General features: G+C 41.0%; 1 protein-coding gene across 2 annotated transcripts in view; it reads left to right on the forward strand.

Moving 5' to 3' along the window:
* The first annotated feature begins 7,553 nt into the window (after positions 1-7,553).
* The window catches only part of PSMB2 (proteasome 20S subunit beta 2), a 33,502-nt gene continuing 15,957 nt past the window's right edge, over positions 7,554-25,098 (forward strand). Inside the window, exons 1-3 of one of the 2 annotated variants that reach the window (XM_025419956.3) lie at positions 7,554-7,771; positions 13,005-13,127; positions 16,313-16,383. In XM_025419956.3, the coding sequence (XP_025275741.1) occupies positions 7,681-7,771; positions 13,005-13,127; positions 16,313-16,383 (285 nt within the window). In that variant the 5' untranslated portion in view covers positions 7,554-7,680. The remainder of the gene's footprint in view (positions 7,772-13,004; positions 13,128-16,312; positions 16,384-25,098) is intronic. The other variant, XM_025419955.3, reaches the window with a different exon arrangement.

Below are 25,098 nucleotides of genomic sequence, written 5' to 3' on the forward strand. Positions count from 1 at the left end.
TATTTTTTAAAAGATTTTATTTACTCATGAGAGATACAGAGAGAGAGAGAGAGAGAGAGAGGCAGAGACACAGGCAGAGGGAGAAGCAGGATCCATGCAGGGAGCCCAACGTGGGACTTGATCCTGGGTCTCCAGGGTCACGTCCTGGGCTGCAGGCGGTGCTAAACCGCTGCGCCACCGGGGCTGCCCCTCTACTACCCATTTTAGATCACCTTACCTTTTGGCTTGGCTGGTGAGTTGATCCATACTGTCATTTCTGTTTTCCTCAGCTTAACTGAGATATGATTGACATAACACTGTGTAGGTGTAGGGTGTACAATGCGATGATTTGATATATATTTACACTCATTTCTTTTTAAATATATTTTATTAATATTTTTTAGAGAGAGAGAGTGTGTGCATGTATGGGCATGCTAGTGGACTGGGGAGGGGCAGAGAGAGAGAGAGAGAGAATCTTAGCAGACTCCATGCCTAACATGGAGCCTAACATGGGACTCAATCTCATGACCCTGAGATCATGACCTGAGGCAAAATCAAGAGTCAGTTGCTTAACTAAACTGAGCCACCTAGACGCCCTTCTCTTATTTCTAAAGAGTAAGGCCTCCTGGTCAGCAGACACTTTTCAGGCTATGGTGGCTATAATTGCACATTTATAATTCAATCTGAGCAAAAGTGCACCAAAAGATGCCCCAGCGCATCACCTGAGTGCCAATCACACTTTTCCATGCCTTCATCATGTAGAAGCAGTCCTAGCTCCTTATGATGATTAAGATTAACTACCTCTGGCAGATTGTTTGTACAGTTTACTTGTAGGCTCTGGACTTGCTCAGCCTTGATCCCAAATGTACCACTTCTATTTTATGATGTATTACTGCTGAGCCCACATGACCTCATAACCTGGGAGGCTTGACCAAACCCAGCTCATAATGGGAAGTTCAAGCTACATGGTCATTTGATATCCTATGGTGAGACACTTGGTTTCTACCAAGTTGGTATGCGCCTGTTCTAGATTTCTAGAGGTCTGAGTTGCAACTCTTCCATTGCTGATTACCAGAAGATCCATGTGGCATATTCCTTTGATGCCTCAGTAACATGCAATCAGCTGGGTCAAATGGCCCAAGCGCTGGGGTGCATATATTGCAGCCTGATGCTGTCCCAGAGTCCTTTCTTGTTCTTAGTCCACTCAACGCTTCCATATGTCAATAGATGAGGCCACCACTCAATATCTAAAACAAAATGTACAAAGCTTAATTACTGCTTATGTAAGTATAGGCTGACCAGGCACAGTTTTTCTAAGATCAGACTGCTGATCTTAGAGTTTTGGGAAAGCACAGAATTCAAAAAGTGGTAGATTTTCAAAAGTACGAATGAGTTGACAATCTTCTGAAGTGTGGTCATTTGAGTGGACAGTTCATTTGTTGGTATTGACAAGTATGTTCATTAGAATTAATCCGATCTTGGGATCCCTGGGTGGCGCAGCGGTTTGGCGCCTGCCTTTGGCCCAGGGCGCGATCCTGGAGACCCGGGATTGAATCCCATGTCGGGCTCCCGGTGCATGGAGCCTGCTTCTCCCTCTGCCTGTGTCTCTGCCTCTCTCTCTCTCTCTCTCTCTCTCTCTCTCTGTGACTATCATAAATAAATAAAAATTAAAAAAAAAAGTTAAAAAAAAAAAGAATTAATCCGATCTTGGCTGATTATTAGAAACAAGGAGTTGTCACTGAGTTGTTGGATTGCAAAAGGATGTTCACTGATGTAATTGATTATGTCAATCAATGTTGGTTGATTAAAAGGGTTTAGAGGGGCACCTGGGTGGCTCAGTTGGTTAAGCATCTGACTCTTGATCTCAGCTCAGGTCTTCATCTCAGGGTCATGAGTTCAAGTCCCACACTGGGGTCCATGCTGGTCATGGAGCCTACTTGAAATAAAAAGGGTTTAAAACCCATTCTGAGGATTATTTGTTACCAAAGCTAGAGAGCTCTTAATTTTGATTAGATAGGGTTTTTTTTAAAGATTTATTTGTTTATTCATGAAAGACGCAGACTGAGAGAGAGAGTCAGAAACACAGGCAGAGTGAGAAGCAGGCTCCTCACAGGGAGCCTGATGCTGGACCAATCCTGGATCCTGGGATCACGACCTGAGCGGAAGGCAGGTGCCCAACCACTGAGCCACCCAGGCGTCCCAATTAGGTTTAAAACATATTCTTGCTTGATACAATGGCTTCAGAAAAAGTCTATATTTTCATAAGAATTTGAGAACTTTAAAACTCTGTTTTCCCATTTAGTCTTCACTCAGTCAAACAAGGAGAGACCGACAATATTTATCTAGCTATTTACCATGATGGTTGATTTTCCGTGAAAATGAAGCTTCACTTGGGAGGGACCAATTTTTAGTTTAAGTGTTAACGTGATTTTATCTTGTTTTGTCTTTGAGTTGTATACTGAATATACTGAATCAGGGCAGTGGCTGTGTAGATGCATTTAAGAACCTAAACAGGGACACCTGGGTGGCTCAGTGGTTGAGCGTCTGCCTTTGGCTCAGGGCGTGACCCTGGGGTCCTGGGATCGAGTCCCACATTGGGCTCCTTGCATGGAGCCTGCTTCTCCCTCTGCCTGTGTCTCTGCCTCTCTCTCTGTGTCTCTCATAAATAAATAAAATATTTAATAAAGATTAAAAATAGTCTTAAAAAAAAGACCCTAAACAACAGATATCAAGCAACTGTGAGAAAAATAAGAATAACTGGAAATACAAAAAGAGTCTGGAAGGCACTCTGGAAATGTAACCCAAGATTTCTCAGGCCTGATCAAGAAAACATATTCAAATAACTCTGATAAAAAAAAATAAAAATAATAAAAAATAAAAATAATAAAAATAAAAAATAAAAATAAAAAATAAAAATAAAAAAACTCAAATAACTCTTTGACTCTATTTCAGATCATCACTAGGTTGTGTATTCTCTTAGCTTATATGTAAATTGGTCCATGTCCCTGTGGTGCTAATTGATATAAAATATGAAGTTGAGGGTCAGGTTTTTGTGGACGTATAATATAATCTTCGAACTTCTCCATGTATGTGTTTTTCTGTTCTATGAGCCTTTAGCCATGGCAGTTTGTTAGCATGAAGATCTGCTGAAATGTTCCCTTTTGCTTTTGTATTGCCTCTTTCACTGTGTGTCCCTCTTTTCTTTCATGACAGAGATTTATTTGGGTAGCACCAAGGAATTAGTCATATTAGCTATCAGTGCATATATTAACTCTTATTTTTAGCAATTTGACATGCATAGAGATGATCGCATTTTTGTCATTTGAGTTGATTTGGCTTCTAGTCAAGAAATTGGAATCCAGAAGAGACTGAGCTCGGGTAGGAGGTCTGAGTTGCAACTCAGGTTGTGGGGTTGAGCCCCACATTGTGTGTAGAGATAACCTAAAAATAAAATTTAAAAAAAATAAAAAATAAAATAGGGGCACCTGGGTGGCTCAATTGGTTAAGCATCTGCCTTCAGCTAAGGTCATGATCCTGGTGTCCGGGATCAAGCCCCGCATTGGGCTCCTTGCTCAGCGGGGAGTCTACTTCTCCCTCTCCCTCCCCTCAGCTCGTGCTCTCTCTCACTCTTTCTTTCTCAAATAAAAAAATAATAAAACCTCAAAAAAATAAAAGGCTCATACTATCTGATGAGTTTTGACATATGCACACACCTGTGAAACTACAGCTGTAGCACATTTTATTGTACTTCACTTGATTGTTCTTTGCAGATAATTTCATTTTTAAAAAGATTTTATTTATTTATTCAATAGAGACACAGAGAGAGAGAAAAAGAGAGGCAGAGACACAGGCAGAGGGAGAAGCAGGCTCCATGCAGGGAGCCCGACATGGGACTCGATCCCAGGTCTCTAGGATCGCGCCCTGGGATGAAGGCAGTGCTAAACCACTGAGCCACCCGGGCTGCCCAATAATTTCATTTTTTAAAGACTGAAGGGTGGTTGGTGGCAACCCTGTGTCAGGCAAGTTTATCAGCGCCATTTTCTAACACCATTTGCTCATTTCATGTCTCTATGTCACATTTTGGTAATTCTCAAACATTTCATTATTATTGTATTGGTTATGGTAATCTGTGATCAATGATTACAATTCACTGAAAGTTTAGATGATAGCTTTTTAAATAAAGCAATAAAGTATTTTTTAAAAGATTTATTTATTTACCTATTTTATAAAGAGAGAGAGAGTCAGGGGAGAGGCAGAGAGAGAAGCTCAAGCCGACTCCCCACCAAGTGCGGAGCCTGTCACAGGGCTCCATCTCAAGACCCTAAGATCAGGACCTGAGCTGAAACCAAGAGTCCATGGCTTAACAAACTGCACCACCCAGGCACCCCTTAGCACCAAAGTATTCTTTTAAAGATTTTGTTTATTTATTCATGAGACACACACAGAGAGAGAGGCAGGGACACAGGCAGAGGGAGAAACAGGTTCCTTGCAGGGAGCCCGATATGGGACTTGATCCCAGATCCTGGGATCATGACCTGAATCAAAGGCAGATGCTCAACCGCTGAGCACCCAGGTGCCCCAGCACCAAAGTATTTTTTTTAATTTTATTATTTTATTTATTTGTTTGAGGGGGTAAGGGAGGAGCAGAGAGAGGAGAAGGAGACCCTGTGCTGAGCATGGGGCCTGACATGGGGCTTGATCCAGTATCATGACCTGAGCCCAAATCAAAAGTCAGATGCTTAACCAAGCCACCTATGCGCCCCAGAAACAAAGTATTTTTTATTTTATTTTATTATTTATTTATTTTTTTAGTATTTTTAAATTAAAGTATGTAAATCAATTTTTAGACATAATATTATTACACACTCTTAACATACTATAGAATAGTGTAAACATAACTTTTATATGCACTGGGAAACCAAAATTTCATTTGACTCACTTTATTGTGATTTTCACTTCACTGCAGTGGCCTGGAACTGAACCCGCAATATCTCTGCTGTATGCCTGCATGACCACAATCAAGATAATTAGCATATCCATAACCCTCGAAAATTCCCTCATGCCCATTGCACACTCTCATTCCATCCCTCCCCACCCTCTCCATCTCCAGGCAACCACATGGAGCTTTTCTGTCACTATTGTATTTTTAGATCATTTTATTTACGTGATAATTTATATCATTGGATTTAAATCTACCATCTTGCTATTTGTTTTCTATTTATTCCATATGTTTTTTTCCATATGCTTTTGTTCCTTTTTTTCCTTCTGTTTTATCTCCTTTTTTGATTATTTTATTACATTTTAGGTCTTTGTTGGCTTACTAACTATAATCCTGTTATTTTAGTGTTTGGGGTTTATTGCATACATCTTTTACTTATCATTGTCTAACGTGAAGCATTATACTACCTTGTATATAAGAACCTGAGAGCAATACAGTCCAATTTCTTCCCTCCTGGTCCTTGTGCTTTTTTGCCCTACCTTTTATTTCCAAATATGCTATGAACCCCATCATATATTATTATTTTTCCTTTAAATACTCAATTATTTCTTAATTTTTTAACTTTAATTTTTATTTTTTTTACACAGGGAGGAGGGGGAAGGGCAGAGAGAGAAAAAAAAATCCTAAGCAGGCTCCACACCCAGCAGAGAGCCCAACATGGGGCTTGATCTCATGACCCTGAGCTGAAATCAAGAGTCAGAGGCTGAACAGAATGAGCCATCCAGGTGCCCCTATTTTAAGACTTTAAGTAGAGAAAGGATTCACCCTGATTCTTGGTGAGAAAAGGTAGGTCTTGCAAATCTACTATCTTTTATCCTAACAAGAAGTTAGAGACTCTCTAGTGTGACTTAACTAGAGGGAATTTCCTGGGAGGAAGAGGGAAGATACAGCTTAAAAGATCATTGGGTCTTTTGGGCGGCAAGGGGGTACATTTTAAAACTTGGATTTTCCAATTCAGCATGCTGCAGTTTTTGTGAATGAATGAATGAATGAATGAATGAATGAATATTGGTATGTACAAAGGGGGGAAAAAAGGTCTGGAAGGATACAGATATCTGGTGGGTAGTTACCAGTTACCTCTGGTGGGAGGAGGAGAGAGATTTAACTCTGTATTTCTTCTGTATGATTTGTGTGTATAGTACAACTGTGTACTTTTTGCAATTAAAAAAATATACAAACACACAAAGAAAGGGGGCGGGAGAGAGACTCAGGAGACTTCTTTCACAGTGGAGTTTAAGAAAAGAATCTTTTTGGCAGCCAGGGTGGCTCAGGGGTTTAGCGCCACCTTGGGCCCAGGGTGTGACCCTGGGGTCCCGGGATCCAGTCCCATGTGGGGCTCCCTGCATGGAGCCTGCTTCTCCCTATGCCTGTGTCTCCGCCTCTCTCTGTCATGAATAAATAAATAAAATCTTTTAAAAAAATGAAAGGAGATGATCATGCCTATTTAAAAGGTTAAATGAAGGGTTCCCTGGGTGGCTCAGTGGTTGAGCATCTGCCTTCGGCCCAGGGTGTGATCTTGGAGACCCTGGATCGAGTCCCAGGTCGGGCTCCCCGTATGGAGCCTGCTCCTCCCTCTGCCTGTGTCTCTGCCTCTGTGTCTCTCATAAATAAAATCTTTAAAAAAGAGAAAATAATCTTTCTAGGATGATGGATGCATCTGTGTTTTTAGCGGTATGGCTGACTTAATGACCTCACTTGCCCCTGGCATCCAGCATCCAGCCCATGATAGATGGACTGCCCCTAACTCCTCAGGCTCTGCATTCCTTCACAGGCCGGGAGCTGGAAGAAACGTTCTGAAGGGAGTGAGAGGACTGCAGATTTCTGCAGAAGCAAATGAATCGCACAGTAGTGTTGGAACTGGAATTGCAACTGTTTTGCCATTTCCCAGGAAGCTGGGAAGGCCAAATTGTGAGTGTCCGGAACCAATCAGGGAGTATTTCAGATTTCCCCAGAATGGCTGCAAGATACAAAGAGATGGTCATGCTTGCCCCTATTTAAAAGAGAGGAGCGCTGCAGTAGCAGTGCAAAAACACGCAAACGATGCTTGCCCCTGTTTAAAAGAGAGGAGCGCTCCAGGAGCATTGCAAAAACATGCAAACGATGCTTGGCCCTATTTTTTTTTTTTTTTTTTTTTTTTTGCTTGGCCCTATTTAAAAGAGAGGAGCGCTAGAGGAGAATTGCAAACACGCATGCAATGCAGGTAAGTCTAAAATAAAGTAAGAGTCCTCCCTTCGAGTCGCTCTTCACCAGAAGTAACAAGTGCACATAATCTGCAGCGGGGACAAGTGTCAGTCGAGCTTTTGCAATTAGCCTCCGCGCTCAGATAGTGAACCGGAACACTTCTGCGAAGCACGGACGGAGGGACTTTCCGGAGGCACTTTACCGCCTCGTAGGGACGTGCCTTCTCGGCACCCACGCGTGCTCGGCGCTTCCCGTGCAGCTCGTGACGTCACCCCCACGTCGGGTTTAAGCTCAGCGTACGAGGACACGCGGCGTCACCCAAGGCAACCCGGGGGCGAGCGCGGAGCTCCCGGCGCCTGAGGCCCCGCCCACTCCCCCACCTCTCGCGAGAGTCATGCGTCATCCGAAGGCGCCGGCGTTCCCGGGCGGTCGCGCGGGATCTCCGGCCGGCGGTGCTGTCTCACCGGCGAGGCCAGAAGCCGCAGCGGAGCCCGGCGCGCCGGGCCGTCGCCTCCGCCGCCATGGAGTACCTCATCGGCATCCAGGGCCCCGACTACGTCCTCGTCGCCTCCGACCAGGTGGCCGCCAGCAGTATTGTCCAGATGAAGGACGGTGCGAGGAGGCGGGGAGGCCCGGCCGGGCCTGGGCGAGGGGAGGGAGGGGGAAGGCCGCGGGAGGGGGATGGGGGGGACCCCGCGGGGCGCCAGGCTCCCCGGTCCCCGCACCTCTGATAACGTCTTCCTGTTGTGGTCGCTCGTAACGAGGGAAACGGGCGGGCGGGGGGCTCCTGGGGACGCCGAGGCCGTGGGCACCGCCGGCTGCCAAGTGTCCCAGTGGAGTTCGGGGACTGGAGCCTTAGGGTGCAGGAAGTCCGGCGCCGGGCTTAGCGGAGCGACGCATAGGGGGCAGCAGTGCGGCTACGCGCCTGGGTAACAGGTGGGGTCTTAAGTGATTTACATGAATTCGTTTTTATTTTTTTTAAAGATTTATTTATTTATTCAGAGAGAGAGAGAGGCAGAGACTCGGGCAGAGGGAGAAGCAGGCTCCATGCAGGGAGCCCGATGGTGGGTCTCGACCCCAGGACCCTGGGGTCACACCCTGGACTGCAGGCGGCGCTAAACCGCTGAGCCACCCCGGCTGCCCGATTTACATGAATTCATTTAACCCTTTTTTTTTTTTTTAAATAAAATTTTATTTATTTATTCATGAGACTCACACAGAAGCAGAGACCCAGGCAGAGGGAGAAGCAGGCTCCACGCAGGGAGCGCAACGTGGGACTCCATCCCAGGGACCCCAGGGTCACGACCTGAGCTGAAGGCAGATGCTCAACCCCTGAGCCACCCAGAGATCCCTTCATTTAACCTATTAAGATAGGCACGATCATCTCATTTTACAGGTGTTCGTGCTGAGGCCCAGGGGGAAGAAACTCGCCTAAGGCCACGGGAGGCAGAACCCAGATTCACACCACGCAGTTTGACTCTGACCTTTTTGCTGGTAGCTACTATAGTATACTGTCTCCCCATAGGCCAGACTTAATAATTTTTTTAAAGATTTTATTTATTCATGGGGGGGGGGGTGCAGAGACACAGGCATAGGGAGAAGCAGGCTCCATGCAGGGAGCCCAACATGGGATTCCATCCCAGGACCCTGGGATCATGCCCTGAGCCAAAGACGGATGCTCAGCCGCTGAGCCAGCCACTCAGGAGTCCCAATACCTAGGGTTTTTTTTTTTTTTTTTTTTTTTTAAAGATCTCGGTTGTTTCCTGTGAAATCTAAGAGTGTGTTTTCATGATGGATCATAGACATGCTCCTGTTGAAAAAGTATTCTACTTTGGCTCAGGTGGCTTAATGTTTATTTGGCCAATAGACTTTGAGCACCTGTGTTGCCCATTACGGTGCTGGCTTCTGAAGGGATGCAAAGAAGAAGATGTGGACTGTTCTCTTTAAAGTTACAGTTTAATAAGACACTCAGATGTGTATACGAATTATTATAGTGCAAGCTAGGAAATTTTGCTGCATATAAAAAAAACTCAGCACAGAGGAAGAAGATAGTGTTTAGGTAATTCAGAGGAAGAAGAGATTCTTTTTGATTGTAGAGATTAGGGAAAGCTCTTTTTTTTTTTAAGATTTTATTTATTCATGAGAGACACAGAGAGAGGCAGAGACACAGGCAGAGGGAGAAGCAGGCTCCATGCAGGGAGCCCAGTGGGGACTCGATCCCAGGACCCCGGGGTCACGAGCTGAAGGCAAACGCTCAACCGCTGGGCCACCCAGGCGTCCCAAGACTAGGGAAAGCTTTGAGGGCAGGTTATGATTCATCTTTGGTTTAAGTAAAGAAAAATTACTAAATCTGGGATTTTCTGAAGTAAGTGTCCATGACTGCTTTTATAAGTGACAGGCATCTGATTGTCAGGCTGTCATCACTTGGGGAGATGGAAAGCACTCTGAGGGACTTTGCTGGAGTTCTGTGATACCTGAAGAAGAGAGAGGCCTGGAAATGGTTTGGTAGACATTTATGGTATGGATTATTCCTCAAGTCAAATGACTTTATGTAATTCCGTGATCAATTCGTAGAGATTTTATTTGTAGATCCTGCTTTCTAAAGGAGTCCATTTGTTTTGAGGGTAAGTCTGTCCATTTTGAAACCTAAGACCTTCGATAATACAGGTGATTTTAGCAGGTAGCACAATAACCACGTCAGTACCTTTACCGCTATTCTATATAATCCATACAGGGGTCTAAGGCATTAAGAAAACGAGGAAATAGGGACAGGTTGGGTGTCTGGCTTCAGCTCAGGTCATGTTACCAGGGTCCTGGAATCAAGCTTCATGTGGGGCTCCCTGCTTCCCAGGGAGCTTGCTTCTCTCTCTGCCTCTGCTGCTCCTCTTGATTGTGCGCGCGCTCGCTCTCTCTCCTATAAATAAATAAAATCTTTTAAAAAAGAAAGAAGACAAGGAAATAAGTACCACAAAATGATTTTGTATGATAAAAGAAGTTTCATTAGTCAGTATTAGGTTAATTTTTCAACTACTGATTTCAGGATTAAAGCCTAAGGGTATTTAGAGGAAAGAAAGATCACTGTGGTGTGGAAAAAAGATGAATTTGAGTTAGTTCTTGAAAAGTGGTTGGAAATAATTCCACTCAACTCTAATTTTCCCTATTGTCTTTTCTGGTATAAAATGTTTTATGATAGGAGCTTTAGGATTCCATGAGGACCTTTTCCTACCTTTCGTTTCATGAAGGAACTTGTAGGTTAAGCAAGAATGCTGAAAATGAGTAAACCTTTTGGGATTTTTTTTGTTTTCTGAGTATAAAATAAGGATGATACTTTGATTTTTTTTTTTTCTCATCACTTTTTAAGATATTTTGATATAGGGAAGATATTTCCCAGAGATTGCTTGCTTATGCAAGTGCCCCAAGTCTTCAGTTTGGTTATATGCTATATTTCATGTCTCTGGTCTCCTGGTCTGTTTTAAATTACTCAGAGCATTTAAACCCACACAGAGTGTTTTTTTCCCTGAATTCATACAGCAGGTGTAATCTGAACTACACATGCTAGGTAATAATATTATACATGTACAGTTTTCCCTAACTATGAGTTAGGTAGGGGTGATAGTATAACCATTTAAAATTTTTGGGGGATCCCTGGGTGGCGCAGCGGTTTGGCGCCTGCCTTTGGCCCAGGGCGCGATCCTGGAGACCCGGGATCGAATCCCACATCAGGCTCCCGGTGCATGGAGCCTGCTTCTCCCTCTGCCTGTGTCTCTGCCTCTCTCTCTCTCTCTGTAACTATCATAAATAAATAAAAATTAAAAAAAAATAAAAATAAAAAAAAATAAAATTTTTGGAAACTAGGGCCCAAGTACATAGTGCTGAGGCCAGATTATAACGAAGGTCTATTGGGGCACTTGGCTGGCTCAGTATGTGGAGCATGCAACTCTTGATCCTTGGGGTCATGAGTTCAAGACCCACCTTGGTTGCAGAGCCTACTTAAAAAAATAAAAATAACCAAGGTCTTTTGGGTTCTAGTGCAGTTGGCCTTTTCACAGTATTGTTTACTGATGTTGTTCAGTTTGTTGTCCATTTGTTTCATCTATGTGGATCTTCTAAGTTCCTTGTCAAGGATCAGAAATTCCCTAGTGCTATGCAGGCTGTTTCCTCAGGAGCCATTAGTATGTATAATATATCCCTTTATTACTCACTAGACACATGATAAATGTTTAAAAAACACTTTGGCTTTGTATTAATAAGTTCATTTCAAAATGACCTTAAAATAGTTTACTTCAAAACAGTTTACTGCCTAGAATTTTAACATTTCTTCTAAGTGTGACATTAGTTCTTTGTAAACAAACTTTCTTCTTTCCAAAATAAAAACAGCTTTTTTCCTCATTATTAAAACAATGAAAACTTTTTTTTTTTAAGATTTTATTTATTTATTCATGAGAGACACACAGAGAGAGGCAGAGACACAGGGAGAAGCAGGCTCCATCCAGGGAGCCTGATGTGGCACTTGATCCCAGGACCTCGGCACCACGTCCTGGGCTGAAGGCGGCACTAAACCACTGAGCCACCCAGGCTGCCCAAAAAATGAAAACTAAGTAATGTGTTCTTAAAAAAGTGATACAGATTTAGCATAGGCATTTTAGGAAATGCTAAAAAGCAGAAAGAAAGAAATAAAAATTGCCTATACTCTTGTCACCGGCAAGAAGTTAGATGCCAGTGGCAGTTAATACTCTTCTCCTTTTTCTTTGCATAGATAGTATATCCATAAGTGAATTTTTTTTCGTTATGACCAAGTTTGCAAACTCTAACAGTCTTTGAGTCTCCATAGCCTATAACAAATAAAAGTATGTTTGTTTAGGAGTTTCAAGGCAGTTTGATACTATCTGCAGGTACAATTTATGTGTTTTTTCCAAAGTTTAAGAAGCTGTATTATGGTTCTACAACTCTCAAATGTTTGTAGAATATTTGTAACATTTTGTTCTTTAAATCCTATTAAGGGATTTTGACATTTCATAAGCTTTCAGACAGGAAACATGTCTCCCAGGGAAGATTATTCAGTACTATTTGAAAAATGAAAAGTGAGAGTGAGATAGGGAGAATTATGCTTTTTCTGAAACTACAGACTGAATATGGAGTTTTCTTCCTTAGGCACTAGTTGCTATTTGAATATTTATCTATGTAATCTAAATGAGTCTGGTTCAACTAGATAAGAGTAGACTATTGGGATGTTTTAGGTGTTTTTAAATAGCTCAGTGTTAAAATATTAGTGTTAGAATTTTTGCTCTGGCAGTCATTTTAATTTTCTCTTTGCTTTTGAAGTGGTGTTGATTTACCTTTAAAGTTGATTTATATTCTAAGTTGATTTGTTCTTTCTCGAGGTGATCCTTAATTTTCATTGTAGCACTGGTTCTTAGGTGCTTTTGTGTGTAAATAAATAAAATAACTAACATTTGTATTTGTAGAGACATTTCAGGGCTTTGAAATCATAAACCTGAAGATCAAGCCATTGGCTTGATTCCTTCAGTTTCTTTGAAGGTTCAGTTTTTGTGTTTCAAGCACCTTCAAACGCATTTAACTGTATTTTCAGTTGTCCGCTTTCAAATATATTCTCCAACTGGGATTGACCTTAATACAATATGCCAGTGCGTTTAACATGGAGCGTGAAAGAGAATAATTAACATAGTTGCCCATTAAAGTCTTCTAAAAACAGTGATTAGTAAAATTATTCAACATGGTGATTGATCAACCTGTTTGTGGTTGCCTATAAAATAGTAAATTTCTGATGAGGTAATTTTTTTTTTTTGATGAGGTAATTTTTAACGCTATTTTTTTCTTTGTGCAGATCATGACAAGATGTTTAAGATGAGTGAAAAAATCTTACTCCTATGTGTTGGAGAGGCTGGAGACACTGTACAGTTTGCAGAATATATTCAGAAAAATGTGCAACTTTATAAGATGCGAAATGGTGGGTAATACTTGGAATGTAACTTTGGTTGAGTCCTCTTTAAATTTGAACTAAAAAAAAGAATACGCTCTACTGACAATTCTACACATGAGCAGACCAGTGTGGTCATATTTTTATTTGACTCTTCCTACTTTTGAAACTTTATCTAGATCCTCCTTCTGATCCTAAAGATTTTCTGCAAAAATCCCAGAGTCGAAAAGGGAACCATTTTACCACTGATACTTGAGGGCTACTTTGGAGATGAATATGGTAGTATCAGACTTTTTAAGTGTTAGATATTTCGGAGGATGTTTTTGGAGCCAAAGTATATCTGAACCTCAGAGCTAAAAGATTTCAGCTAAACTTGGTTTTACTTTTTATAATGTGACAAGTCACTTAGCCTCCCTGGGTCTTTATTTGCCTCACATCTAAAATGGGATAATAATATTAATGAATTATATTTATATTAATGAATTATAAAAGTTTGTAAACTTAAAACTCTGTAATTGTGGGAGATTTACTGTCATAGAAGAGTACCTTGCCTTTTAGGTAGATTCTTGTTCAGAAAGATAATTAGGATTTTTGTGAGTTCTTTCTGGGGCTAATGAGCTCCAATCCTCATTAGAGGATTCCTCACTGGATATCCTCATTAGAGAAAGCCTCACTATCAAATGACACTAACCACTGGCCATGTGATCCAGGAAAGTTTATCGTGACACCCTAGCAGAAAGGACCTTCAGTTGCTTACTTCACAGTTTAATACACTTATACACAGCACTGGTATGTGGAACCGTAAAAGAACTTAATTTGAGTATAATTGTATAAAATGGCTAGATAGGACTCATCTATATAGATTTTAGGCAGCAAATTTAGCATCATGCGTTCAGTTCCAGTTTGAGGGTCTCCTCTCTATTAAGCACTCTGGCTAGTACCACAGAGAACTCAGATGAAAAAAGAACCTAAAGCATGTGGCACTTAGGTTTAAGCAAGTTGAGAATGTTTCAAAAATTATTTTTCAGTGGTTCAACTTTGTGCCTACATGGCAGATGAGGGATGCCAATGTTTCTCAAATACAGTATAGCTACAGCAATATTTCACTGCCCTCTCTTGGGTGAGGAAAGGATAGTAAACAAGAGTTGAGAGGGTTGCATGTTGCATGGCTGTCATGGTTTATTTTATTTATTTATTTTTTTTATTTTTTTAATTTTTATTTATTTATGATAGTCACAGAGAGAGAGAGGCAGAGACACAGGCAGAGGGAGAAGCAGGCTCCATGCACCGGGAGCCTGATGTGGGATTCGATCCCGGGTCTCCAGGATCGCGCCCTGGGCCAAAGGCAGACGCCAAACCGCTGCGCCACCCAGGGATCCCCTGTCATGGTTTAAACTCTGCACAAAATAAAAATCGTGTATGGTTAAAATTGCCTTTAAAATCTCTTAAATTGGACAGCACCGGTGGCTCGGAGGTTTTGCGCTGCCTTCAGCCCAGGGCCTGATCCTGGAGAGCCAGGATCGAGTCCCACATCGGGCTTCCTGCGTGGAGACTGATTTCCCTCTGCCTGTCTCTCTCTCTCTCTCTCTCTCTCATAAATAAATAAAATCTTAAAAAAAAACACAACTTAAAAAAAATCTCTTAAATTACCTGTCAGTGTTGTTTTGTGTGTGTAACCCTACCCTACGTAGCAGTTGTTACGCATATTAAAGGTCAAGAACTGAGTTAAGGGAAGGGAGGAAAAGTCTCTATGTAAATAGGCATCAGACCTTTTCTGCTTTTCAGATAACTATCAAATCCTTAGTGGTATTTAGGGGATTAGGTATAGAATTGTAAAGTATTTCCTGCTTGTTCAGAGTTGCTTGCATTATGATTTATATGCAGTAATAGACTGGTTGTAAGGATGAAATACAGTAAACTATGGAAGCACCTGGCATAGACCCTGAAATATAGCTGCTGTTCAATAAATATTTGTTAGAATTTTAACCTAAATCATATCTGCTGTAACACAGGTGTTTGAAATGTTGTAGGGAACAACTTAACCACATGCTGTTGGTCTTTCCAAAGTGACATTTTCTGCATGGGTCTGCTCAATTGTGGGTCATTCATGGCTTTTGGCTCTGGTCCCATTTTACTAGGGGTGGGGGCTAAGTTCCAGAGTGAGTGCATCATTAAACGCACATGTGATGGCATCCCTCTGGGCTATAGTTTTGTTGCCATTGCAACTTTAGGTTTTATGCTTGAGATATCTATTTTTTAAAATGTTGATAGTGATGGAAACTTTTTTTCTATTGCTTGTATTTTTGAAAATCATATTTAACAAACTTTTTTTTAAAGAAAACCATATGAAGTATGACCCTGAGGCAACCCCAACTTCCAGCCTCTCTTTTCCCAATATTCTTTTTATTTTTTTTTAAAGATTTTATTTATTTATTCATGAGAGACACACACAGAGAGAGGCAGATACACAGGCAGAGGGAGAAGCAGGCTCCATGCAGGGAGCCCGACGTGGGACTCGATCCGGGGACTCCAGGATCAGGCCCTGAGCTGAAGGCGGTGCTAAACCGCTGGGCCACCAGGGCTGCCCCCCAATATTCTTTTAAAATAAACTTTAAAAATCAGTATCTTGGGCACCCTGGATGGCTCAGCGGTTTAGCGCCGCCTGCAGCCTAGGGCCTGATCCTGGAGACCCAGGATCGAGTCCCACGTCGGGCTCCCTGCATGGAGCCTGCTTCTCCCTCTGCCTGTGTATCTGCCTCTCTCTCTCTCTCTCTCTCTCTCTCTGTCTCTCATGAATAAATAAATAAATAAATACATTTTTTAAAAAAGAAAATGATTAAAAAAAATCAGCATCTTGTGACTTCTTTCTTTTTTTCCCAATACCTATATATTTGTACCCCCTTCCTTCTATAGAGGAAACCAGTCTGTTGATGAATGAACAGCTTAAGCAAGGCTGTGCATTTGCTCTCACCATGCAATAGTTACCTTGGTTCTGTGTTGTGACCAGGAATTACTGTTGGTGTTAACCAGCTATTTCACAGCTGTTGAGTGGGAAAAGGGATAAGAAGTAGGATTGTACTCCTCATTCTGTGTACTTCATGTACTCTGGGTGTACAGGGAGTGGAAAGATGTGAGAAAAGGAGTAGTGGAATGGTTTGGGGTGCTGTTACTCCTTCTGGTTTACTTTAAGTATGACTATTTATCTCTTGTACCAGGTTACGAATTGTCTCCCACAGCAGCAGCTAATTTCACGCGCCGAAACTTGGCTGACTGTCTTCGGAGTCGGGTAAGCAATATAGCAAGCAGCCTTATGTGACGGTAGAAAAATTACAGTGCTTTTTCTATATTATTATTATACAAAGAAAAGTATTTTTACCTTTTTTTGGACTTCCTACACCCTTCTCCTTAGTACTTGTTCATTCTTAAGTCTCTTTGGATTTGTTTTCTTTTTCTGTGTAGTTGCTAATTAAATCCCAAAGGGCAAATGTACACTTCCCTAGAGAATTTGGATGGAGCACACCAACATGAAGGCCTATGAAAGCCTTTAAACTTTTTTTTTTTTTTTTCCAAAGTGTTTTCATAGCAAACCATGTTCCTTAATTCCTGTGGCTGAAGGTTCTTACATGGCAGTGGGGGCGAAACTTTGAAAATAACAATGCAAATTTCATCTTGAGATTATGTGTCTTTCTGTGATTATTCTTGCCAAAGCACACAGAATTATTCATCTTCACTTGCTTTGGCCTTGTTGCTATCGTAGAGCTGTTTTTGTTCCATCAACAGTATGTTAAAAGATGGCAGCATCAAGTTAAGAACTTGTATTAAAGACTGTGTAGGATGTGCCAAGAAAGTGCATATGATTGCTAAAGGTGTGTATTATTCCCTTCCCACTGGGACTAAGTGAATGGAGCCTTACCACGTGACCTTACCCCCTGTGCCTGTTTACTCATCTATGTAATCGAGATAACTTCCTAACCCCACAGGAGTGCTAGGAAAATGAATGCTTGTAAATCATAATACTTAACATTCATATGACTTTTGCCCTAAGCATTTTGCTTAATAATTTAATCTACTCACTATTCCACTGAGATATAGTAGTCAGTTCTCTATCACTGATACGGAATGAAATGGCATAAAGTGGCAAAGGGACTAGCTCCAGGTCACACAGCAGGTCAGACCGCTACACTAATGGTGCTGTAATTGCTTGACTTATCTGCCTCACATTGGTTTTTCAGTAGTGTTGCTGGAACATCAATGGTATTCATGTTTTTATTATGGTTTTAGTTTTATCTGCACTCGCTTAAGCTGAGTTATGACAGAAATCTAAACACGTACAGATGTTATTTTTTTAAAGTTTCTTATTACAACTCTTTAAAACAGTTTATTTTCTAGTACCTAATAACTGGATTGAGAACTTCTCAATAAATAGATTATCTTTTTCTCAGTGCTACCTTTGGCCCAGGGACTTGTGCAATATAACAATCATGGGGTTTGAAGAGTTAGAGATATACCTACATTGTTTTGATCTGGGTTAAAGGTCAGTGGCCTTTCCTTGTTCACTGCTCTGTGAGAGAGGAAAATGGGTTAGATACGACCTTTTCTGCTGCTCAGACATTCCTGTGGCATTTGGTAAACAGTATGCTGTGGCTTGCTGTGTAAAATATTCCTCTGACTTGTCAGGCAGGACTGGAATAAGAATTTCAGCTTTGGGCACAATAAATACTTTATCATAAATACAGCAGATGTTAAGTGAAATAAGCTCCTTTTAGAATGGAGATAAGAGTGGCAATGTGCTTCATGCAAATGCAGTGGATCTAGTTAATCTCCTAGCAGAAATGTTTGATGTCTTAACAGATAAATATCCCTTGTAGACCGTGACATAGGGCTCTAGTAAATATTGACTACCTCTGCCTATGGTTCTGAGTCCAGTCTCTGCTCCCACACCCTTCTATCAAGTTAGATGGTTAGCTCTAAAATATGAGCCTATATTTTAGTCCTTTTATTCTGGGGAGAAAGGTGATTTTCTAATAAGTGTGAAATCACTAGATTTGGTACATTTATACAGTCACATCAGTTGGTACATGAGACTTATTTTGGGTCAGCCACTTACCATGTATAACTTTGTGTCTGTAGCTCAAATTGATTTCTAATTTGGGGTGTGTGTTTGGGGGTGGTATGTGGTTGGGTGGACATTTGTTGCAGAGTATATAATGAATTTTTTGTAAACTGGTTCTTTAAAATGCAAGCAGGTTTATCATTGTGGTTAAGCACTGTCCCTGGATTTAAGCTGCTGAGGTTTTTGTGTTTTGTTTTTTTTTAAAGATTTTATTTTATTTTTTTATTTTATTTTATTATTTTATTTTATTTTTTATTTTATTTTTTATTTTATTTATTTTATTTTATTTTATTTTATTTTATTTTATTTTATTTTATTTTTATTTTATTTATTTTATTTTATTTGATAGAGAGAATGAGCAGCGGGAGGGGCCCGGGGAAGGGAGAAGGAAAACCAGATTGATTCTGTGCTGAGCATGGAGCAGTTGCGAGGCTCAGTCTCATGACCTCTGAGATCAGGACTTGAGCCAAAATCAGGAATTGTATACTTAACCACCTGAGCCACACCCAGGCGCCCCTAGACTGTCTGAGTTAGCTCACTGATTTACTAGCTGTGCGTCTTTGGACAGATTCTAACTTAATTTTTCTATTTACAAAATAATAGCACTTACTTACAAAATTATTATAAATAGTAAATGAAGTAATCTTGCAAAGCTGTTAGCACAGTGTGTGGCACATATGACTAATCACTTGTTTCAGTGCTGTTATTGCTCCTTGGTTGAAGAAAAAAAATTATTTATTTATTTTTTAAGATTTTATTTGTTCATGAGAGACACACAGAGAGGGAGAGACATAGACAGAGGGAGAAGCAGGCTCCATACAGGGACCCTGATGTGGGACTTGATCCCTGTACTCTGGGATCACGCCCTGAGCCAAAGGCAGACGCTCAACCACTGAGCCACCCAGGCGTCCCGAAGAAGCAATTTAATAGTTATAAGTTAGTTTCTTATGGGAGATTCTGTGTTGTGCTATTTCAGTTGAATGTATTTGCTGGTAAAGAAGATATGAAAAAGTATTAAAAAAAAAAAAAGAAAGAAAAAGTATTGATATGGATAAGGAAGATAGAAATAAAGCAACATTGATCATTTATTACGCAAGGCTTTGTTCTAGATCAACACATCCCACTATGGTAGCCACTAGTCATAAATGGCAATTAAAATTTTAAATAAAATAATTAAATTAAATTTAAAATTAAATTTAATTCCTAGGTGAGAGTCTCTTGGGCTTTGAATGAAAAATAAGCTTTTGTTTCTATAAGAAAATTTGGTTCCTCATTCACATTAGCCACTTTTCAAGTGCTCAATAGTCACATGTGGGTAATGGCTACCATATTGGACATTGCAGATGTCATTGTCATAGGAGGTTCTCTTAGTGCTACTCTACCTAGTTATATATGTGACCTTATTTAGTGCTCACTAGACACCATAAGATGAATGTTATCCCCATTTTACTTATAAGCCTACTTAGACTGGTCAATAAAGAGCTTAAGTATTTCTGGTATGTGTCCAAGTATACCAAAGACACATATATAGCCTGTCAAAGGCTGAGGTAAGATTCTAACTTCAAATACCATCCTCTTTCATACTGTCTCCTTACTTTACTGGACTAGTGGTACAAATATGTGCATTTGGGGAAGCATAAAATTTCCAGTTTTATTAAAATGTCAAGATCTCCATATAGGGGGGCACTGAGTGGTTCAATTGGTTGAGCATCTAATTCTTGATTTGGGCTCTAATCATAATCTTGGGGGTCATGAAGTCTGAGGTCAGGCCCTGTATCCAGCTCCATGCTCTGTGTGAAGTCTGCTTGGGATTCTCTCCTCTCCCTTTACCACCCGCCCCAGCTCCCATGCACACACACACACATTCTCATTCTCTCTCTCTCTCTCTCTCAAATAATGAAATCTTTTCTTTTTTCAAATAATGAAATCTTAAAAAAAAAATCTCCATATAGGATTATGTGGGTAACATATAAATAGGTACTCATTGTAGGTGTTTAGTAAATGTTTGCTGAGTGAATGTCATCTAGTTGGTCCATAGATACCACTGAAAATGTTATTGTATATTTATATACTGGAAGGGAATTTCATTAAAATAAATGTTTTTAAAGATTTTATTGATTTATTTGAGAGAGTGTGTGTATGAGCATGGGGGGAGGGGCGGGGGAAGCAGACTCCTTGCTGAGTAGGGTACCTGATGCTGGTACCGTCCCTGGACCCAGAGATCATGACCTGAGCTGAAGGCAGACACTTAACCAACTGAGCCACCCAGGTGCCCTTCATTAAAAATTTTTGTTTTTTATTTTTTAAAGATTTTATTTATTCATGACAGAACGAGAGGCAGAGACACAGGGAGAGGGAGAGAAGCAGGGTCCGTGCAGGGAGCCCGATGTGGGACTCAATCCCAGGTCTCCAGGATCATGCCCTGGGCTGAAGGCAGCGCTAAACTGCTGAGCCATCCAGGCTGTCCAACTAGTTGGATTTTTAATAGGATTATTTTGAAAATTTTGTAATGGCTTATAAGCATAGTTTGCAATGATGCTTATTTAAGTTCTCTTTATGATTTGATTAATGGACTATAGAAGAGGAGTGATAAGTTAATGGGACTGTTTCTTGCTTGAAATTAATTAGGTGGCATATTTGGTGTAGTATTTGAATGCCCTAAAACTATGTTATTATCCAGGGATCCCTGGGTGGCTCAGCAGTTTAGTGCCTGCCTTTGGCCCAGGGCGTGATCCTGGAGCCCCGGGATCGAGTCCCACGTCGGGCTCCCGGCATGGAAGCTAGTACTAAACCTTCTGAAACAGAGCTCTTTCAATTACACCACTGGTTTTCAAACTTTGGTGGGAAGGGAACAGCAAAGCTGCTTTTTTCAAATAAAATTTTACATGGAACCTCAACATATAAAATAAATAATAGTGCTGATCTATGTGAAGCAGAGCTAAAGTTTTACCATACTGGTCTTCCTTGGTGACTTTCCTGAGGCAGCTTCATGGAACAGAGTTTGAAAACCACTACGCTAGGCTGGCTGATATATTTTACTTCTATTTTTTAGGTGCTAAATATTAACAAATATAGCCCTATAAAAAGATAAATTACCAAAGGCTTACCAAGTACTTGGCAGAAAAGGTTCTATGAGAACACTATGGCCAACAAGTAAAGCCCTGAAGATTACATACCAAAGAGGGCAGTGTTCTACTCTAAACCTTGCCATGAAACTCCACATTCCCCAAAGATACCGGATTTGGCTGATTCATATCTGTTTCTACATACGCAAAATGGAGATCTGGGTGGATAATAACATAATTTTTTAAAAAGATTTTATTTATTTATTCATGATAGACATAGAAAGAGAGAGGGGGGCAGAGACACAGGCAGGAGGAGAAGCAGGCTCCATGCCGGGAGCCCGACGTGGGACTCGATCCCGGGGCTCCAGGATCACAGATTCCTGAAGCTGCCTCAGGAAAGTCACCAAGGAAGACCAGTATGGTAAAACTTTAGCTCTGCTTCACATAGATCAGCACTATTATTTATTTTATATGTTGAGGTTCCATGTAAAATTTTATTTGATAAAAGCAGCTTTGCTGTCCCCTTCCCACCAAAGTTTGAAAACCAGTGGTGTAATTGAAAGAGCTCTGTTTCAGAAGGTTTAGTACTAGCTTCCCTGAGAGAGAATTGAAAAAAACCTTGGGATAAAGAAGGAATTTGATTGGAAATTTAATAGTATCTTCTAGACTCCAAATGGTATAACTTAAAGATCTAATGTCAAGACCATAACCAGACTTAAATTCATTTTTTCAGGGAAACAATATGTCAGAAAGAATTTCAAGTATTAGTCATTTCTAGAAGTGACCATGACTTGTCCCAAAACCCTGGCCTGAATTTGAGTGTGTTACATCTGGCTTATAGTAGGCATGTATAGTGTGTCCTAGAAGAATCCTGGTTGCTTTGAGCCTCTAATCTGACCCCTAGAGTTATTGTCCTCTTGCCTTTGGTGGGTGTCACAAAGACATCATCTGTTTATTGGTATCAGTGAGGTCATGTGACATGGTGAGCAGATGGCCCTGGTGAAACCTTGGCTTTGCAGGTCTTGTCCTCTAAACACGATTAACCATTTGTTACATATGATTAAAATATCCCTAACAAGGGTAATTTCACATGCTTTTTGTCAAATGGGGTTAGCAGGATGTGACATGACACAGCATTACCTTCTTCCTCCATGTGCCATCTCCCTTGAGGCCGTGTCTCCCCTGTTCACCTCCGTCTCACCCATGCCTAGTCTTGCCTTCCAGCTCACCTGCTCCAGATGGGCGACACAGTGGGAGGACACTGGCAAAGACAGATGTGTTTATTTTCCGGAGACAAAATGTTTTGCTGCCACAGATGGCAGTGCCTTCAAGCAAATGGCAGCCTTTGACACCACTGCCACACAGCCTGGGCATCTTGACAGACAAAGCTGGCTTACTTTTGGTGATGAGGAAATTGAAAAAAAAAAAAAAATCAAGAGGTTCATCATGAAACTCATGGAATTTCAGTGCGAGCAGCAGTCCATTTAGACCTGGAGAACAGTTCTTTCCCCCCAGACCCCAGGCAGCTAGTCAGCTAACTAGATTTTCATGATGGGCCCAGAGTTATATGTCTGTTGATTACTTTGTTTCCTAGCCTGAATAGGACATACAATAAAAACTGAAAACATATGGCTACCTTTAGATGGATATTCAGTGGTATGCAAAACACATGTGCATCCCAGGTCACATCTCACAGGAGTTGCTGAGGATTGAGGTGGCTTATGTCTGTCCCATTGGAGATAGCTCTGTTCTATTTTTAGTGGTCATTTTGATTATCTAACGGCCCAGTGACAGATATGCCTTAAAGTTGAGATGACTTAATGTGACACTTTGTGCTTATAGTGTTTTCCTACCAAGTAGAATAAGACTTCTGACAGCTGCCCTTTAAATAAAGCACTTTACTTACGCAGTCATTAGGGTTTGACTAAGTCCATTAGGAAGACAAAGACCTATATGTTGAATCATTACACTTACTCATTTTCTAAGAAAAAATGGTTTAAGAAGATCCTTCTTTGAAAGTGACTGGCTTTATCAGGAATCCTTCTTTTTTTTTTTTTTTTTTTAAATATGTGCTGTTTTTCCCAGCCCTAGTGCTGATGGAATTAGGAGTTCGCAGGTGTAAAGCCCTCCTCCCTCCCACTCCCCATCTCTCTCCAGGGGGTTGTATGTGAGAAGGTGTTGCTTTCTCACTCAGAGAGCATATCTGTGCTACCCTGTGGATGCCTGCTGTGAGCTGAGAGAACCCCGTTCTGGTTGAAAGGAATGAGCTTATTGGGTAGCCGGGATCATGCAACCCCGTAATGCCACCTTGTACCTTAGAGCATCTTTCCTTCTCACAATGGGGTTGAAGGTAATTGATACTGTTTTGTTTTTGACAGTAAATTCATACTGTTTTTGAAACTTGTGTAGTGAAAATTACACGGTTTCCTATTAAGGTATGGTTTAAGGCAGGAGCAGCAGAGTACTGTGTCTGCTTAGTAAAAACATGCTTTTGTTTTGAAAATATTTACCACTAGAAGTACAGGTTTATCCTACCTTTTAGGATTGCTTCAAACGTGGTGTGTGTGGGCATTTCCTCACACATGCTCACAGATACAAGTACACATATACTCTGACATCTTGATGCCTCTTCCTGTGCCCGTCCCAATCTCTAATGCTTGTTTTATTTTTAAATTTTAATTCCAGTATAGTTCGCATATGGTGTTATATTAGTTTCAGGTGTACAATATGTGATTCAACCTGGTGTCTCTTTTTTTTTGGCCTGGCCCAGGATCACTCAGGCATGTGAATTCAGGGGCTAATGCCAAAAATTCTGTGAGATTTTCCTATACTCTCCCCAAAAAGTGATCTAAAGTGAAGGACAGTGGGACATTTTTGAAGGGGGAAGGAGTTGACTGTTCTATTTCTCAATCTAGAAGGTAGTTACATGTATAATCATTTTATTCATTAAGCTATGTATGTATATTGTATGCACCTTTATGTGTGCACAAAAAAAGTTTAAGCAAATAAAAAGGGTAAAAGGGCAAGAAAGCATAACACATTTTTTGAAAAGTTAAAGAAGGGGCACCTGGGTGTCTCAGTGGGTGAGCGTCTGCCTTTGGCTCAGGATGTGATACTGGGGTCCTGAGACTGAGTTCCGCATTGGGCTCCAACAGGGAACCTGCGTCTCCCTCTGCCTGTGTCTCTCCCTCTCTGTATGTCTCATGAATAAAATCTTTATTTAAAAAATTGAAGAAAAGAAGTTCAAATTTACCATTGCTTTGGAGTGTAGACGGTAGAACAAATAGGATTAACTAGATTGGAAAGAAAAAAGGCAGGGAGAGGAAATAATGATATCTGAATCTTTATAAACTAAAATAACCTGCTGAAACTCTATATTGCCGTTCTGATGCCTCCTAACGTGTAGTTTTCCATAGCTGAGAAGTCCCACTGGTGCTGATAATCATTCATTCAGTAAATCTGCCTGCATTGTCCTTGGGGCTGGGGAAACAGGTGCAGAGCTCAGTGAGTGCCTTTAGATGGAGAAATTGCACTGCAGAGGGACAAGTGCCACAATGGCTATACAGTTAGATCGGTGCTCTGGGAACAGAACCTAACCTGAGCCTTAAAGGACCAGCGGTCATTAAGGCAAAGGTAAAGCAAAAAGGAAAACCAGAAGCACAGACCACCAGAGAGTTGTGTAAGGGAGTGTGTTAAGTGAGGCACAGGGTTTTTCTAATGATGTTTGGGACAAGGACAGAGTTCTCTAAGTCTCCTCCTAATTTTCTGTTTTAACTAGTATACAATTTGTACTGTATACAAATTAGGGCTCTATTGATTGAAA

The sequence above is a fragment of the Canis lupus genome, chromosome 15, assembly GCF_003254725.2.
Source record: "Canis lupus dingo isolate Sandy chromosome 15, ASM325472v2, whole genome shotgun sequence".
Lineage (NCBI taxonomy): Eukaryota > Metazoa > Chordata > Mammalia > Carnivora > Canidae > Canis > Canis lupus.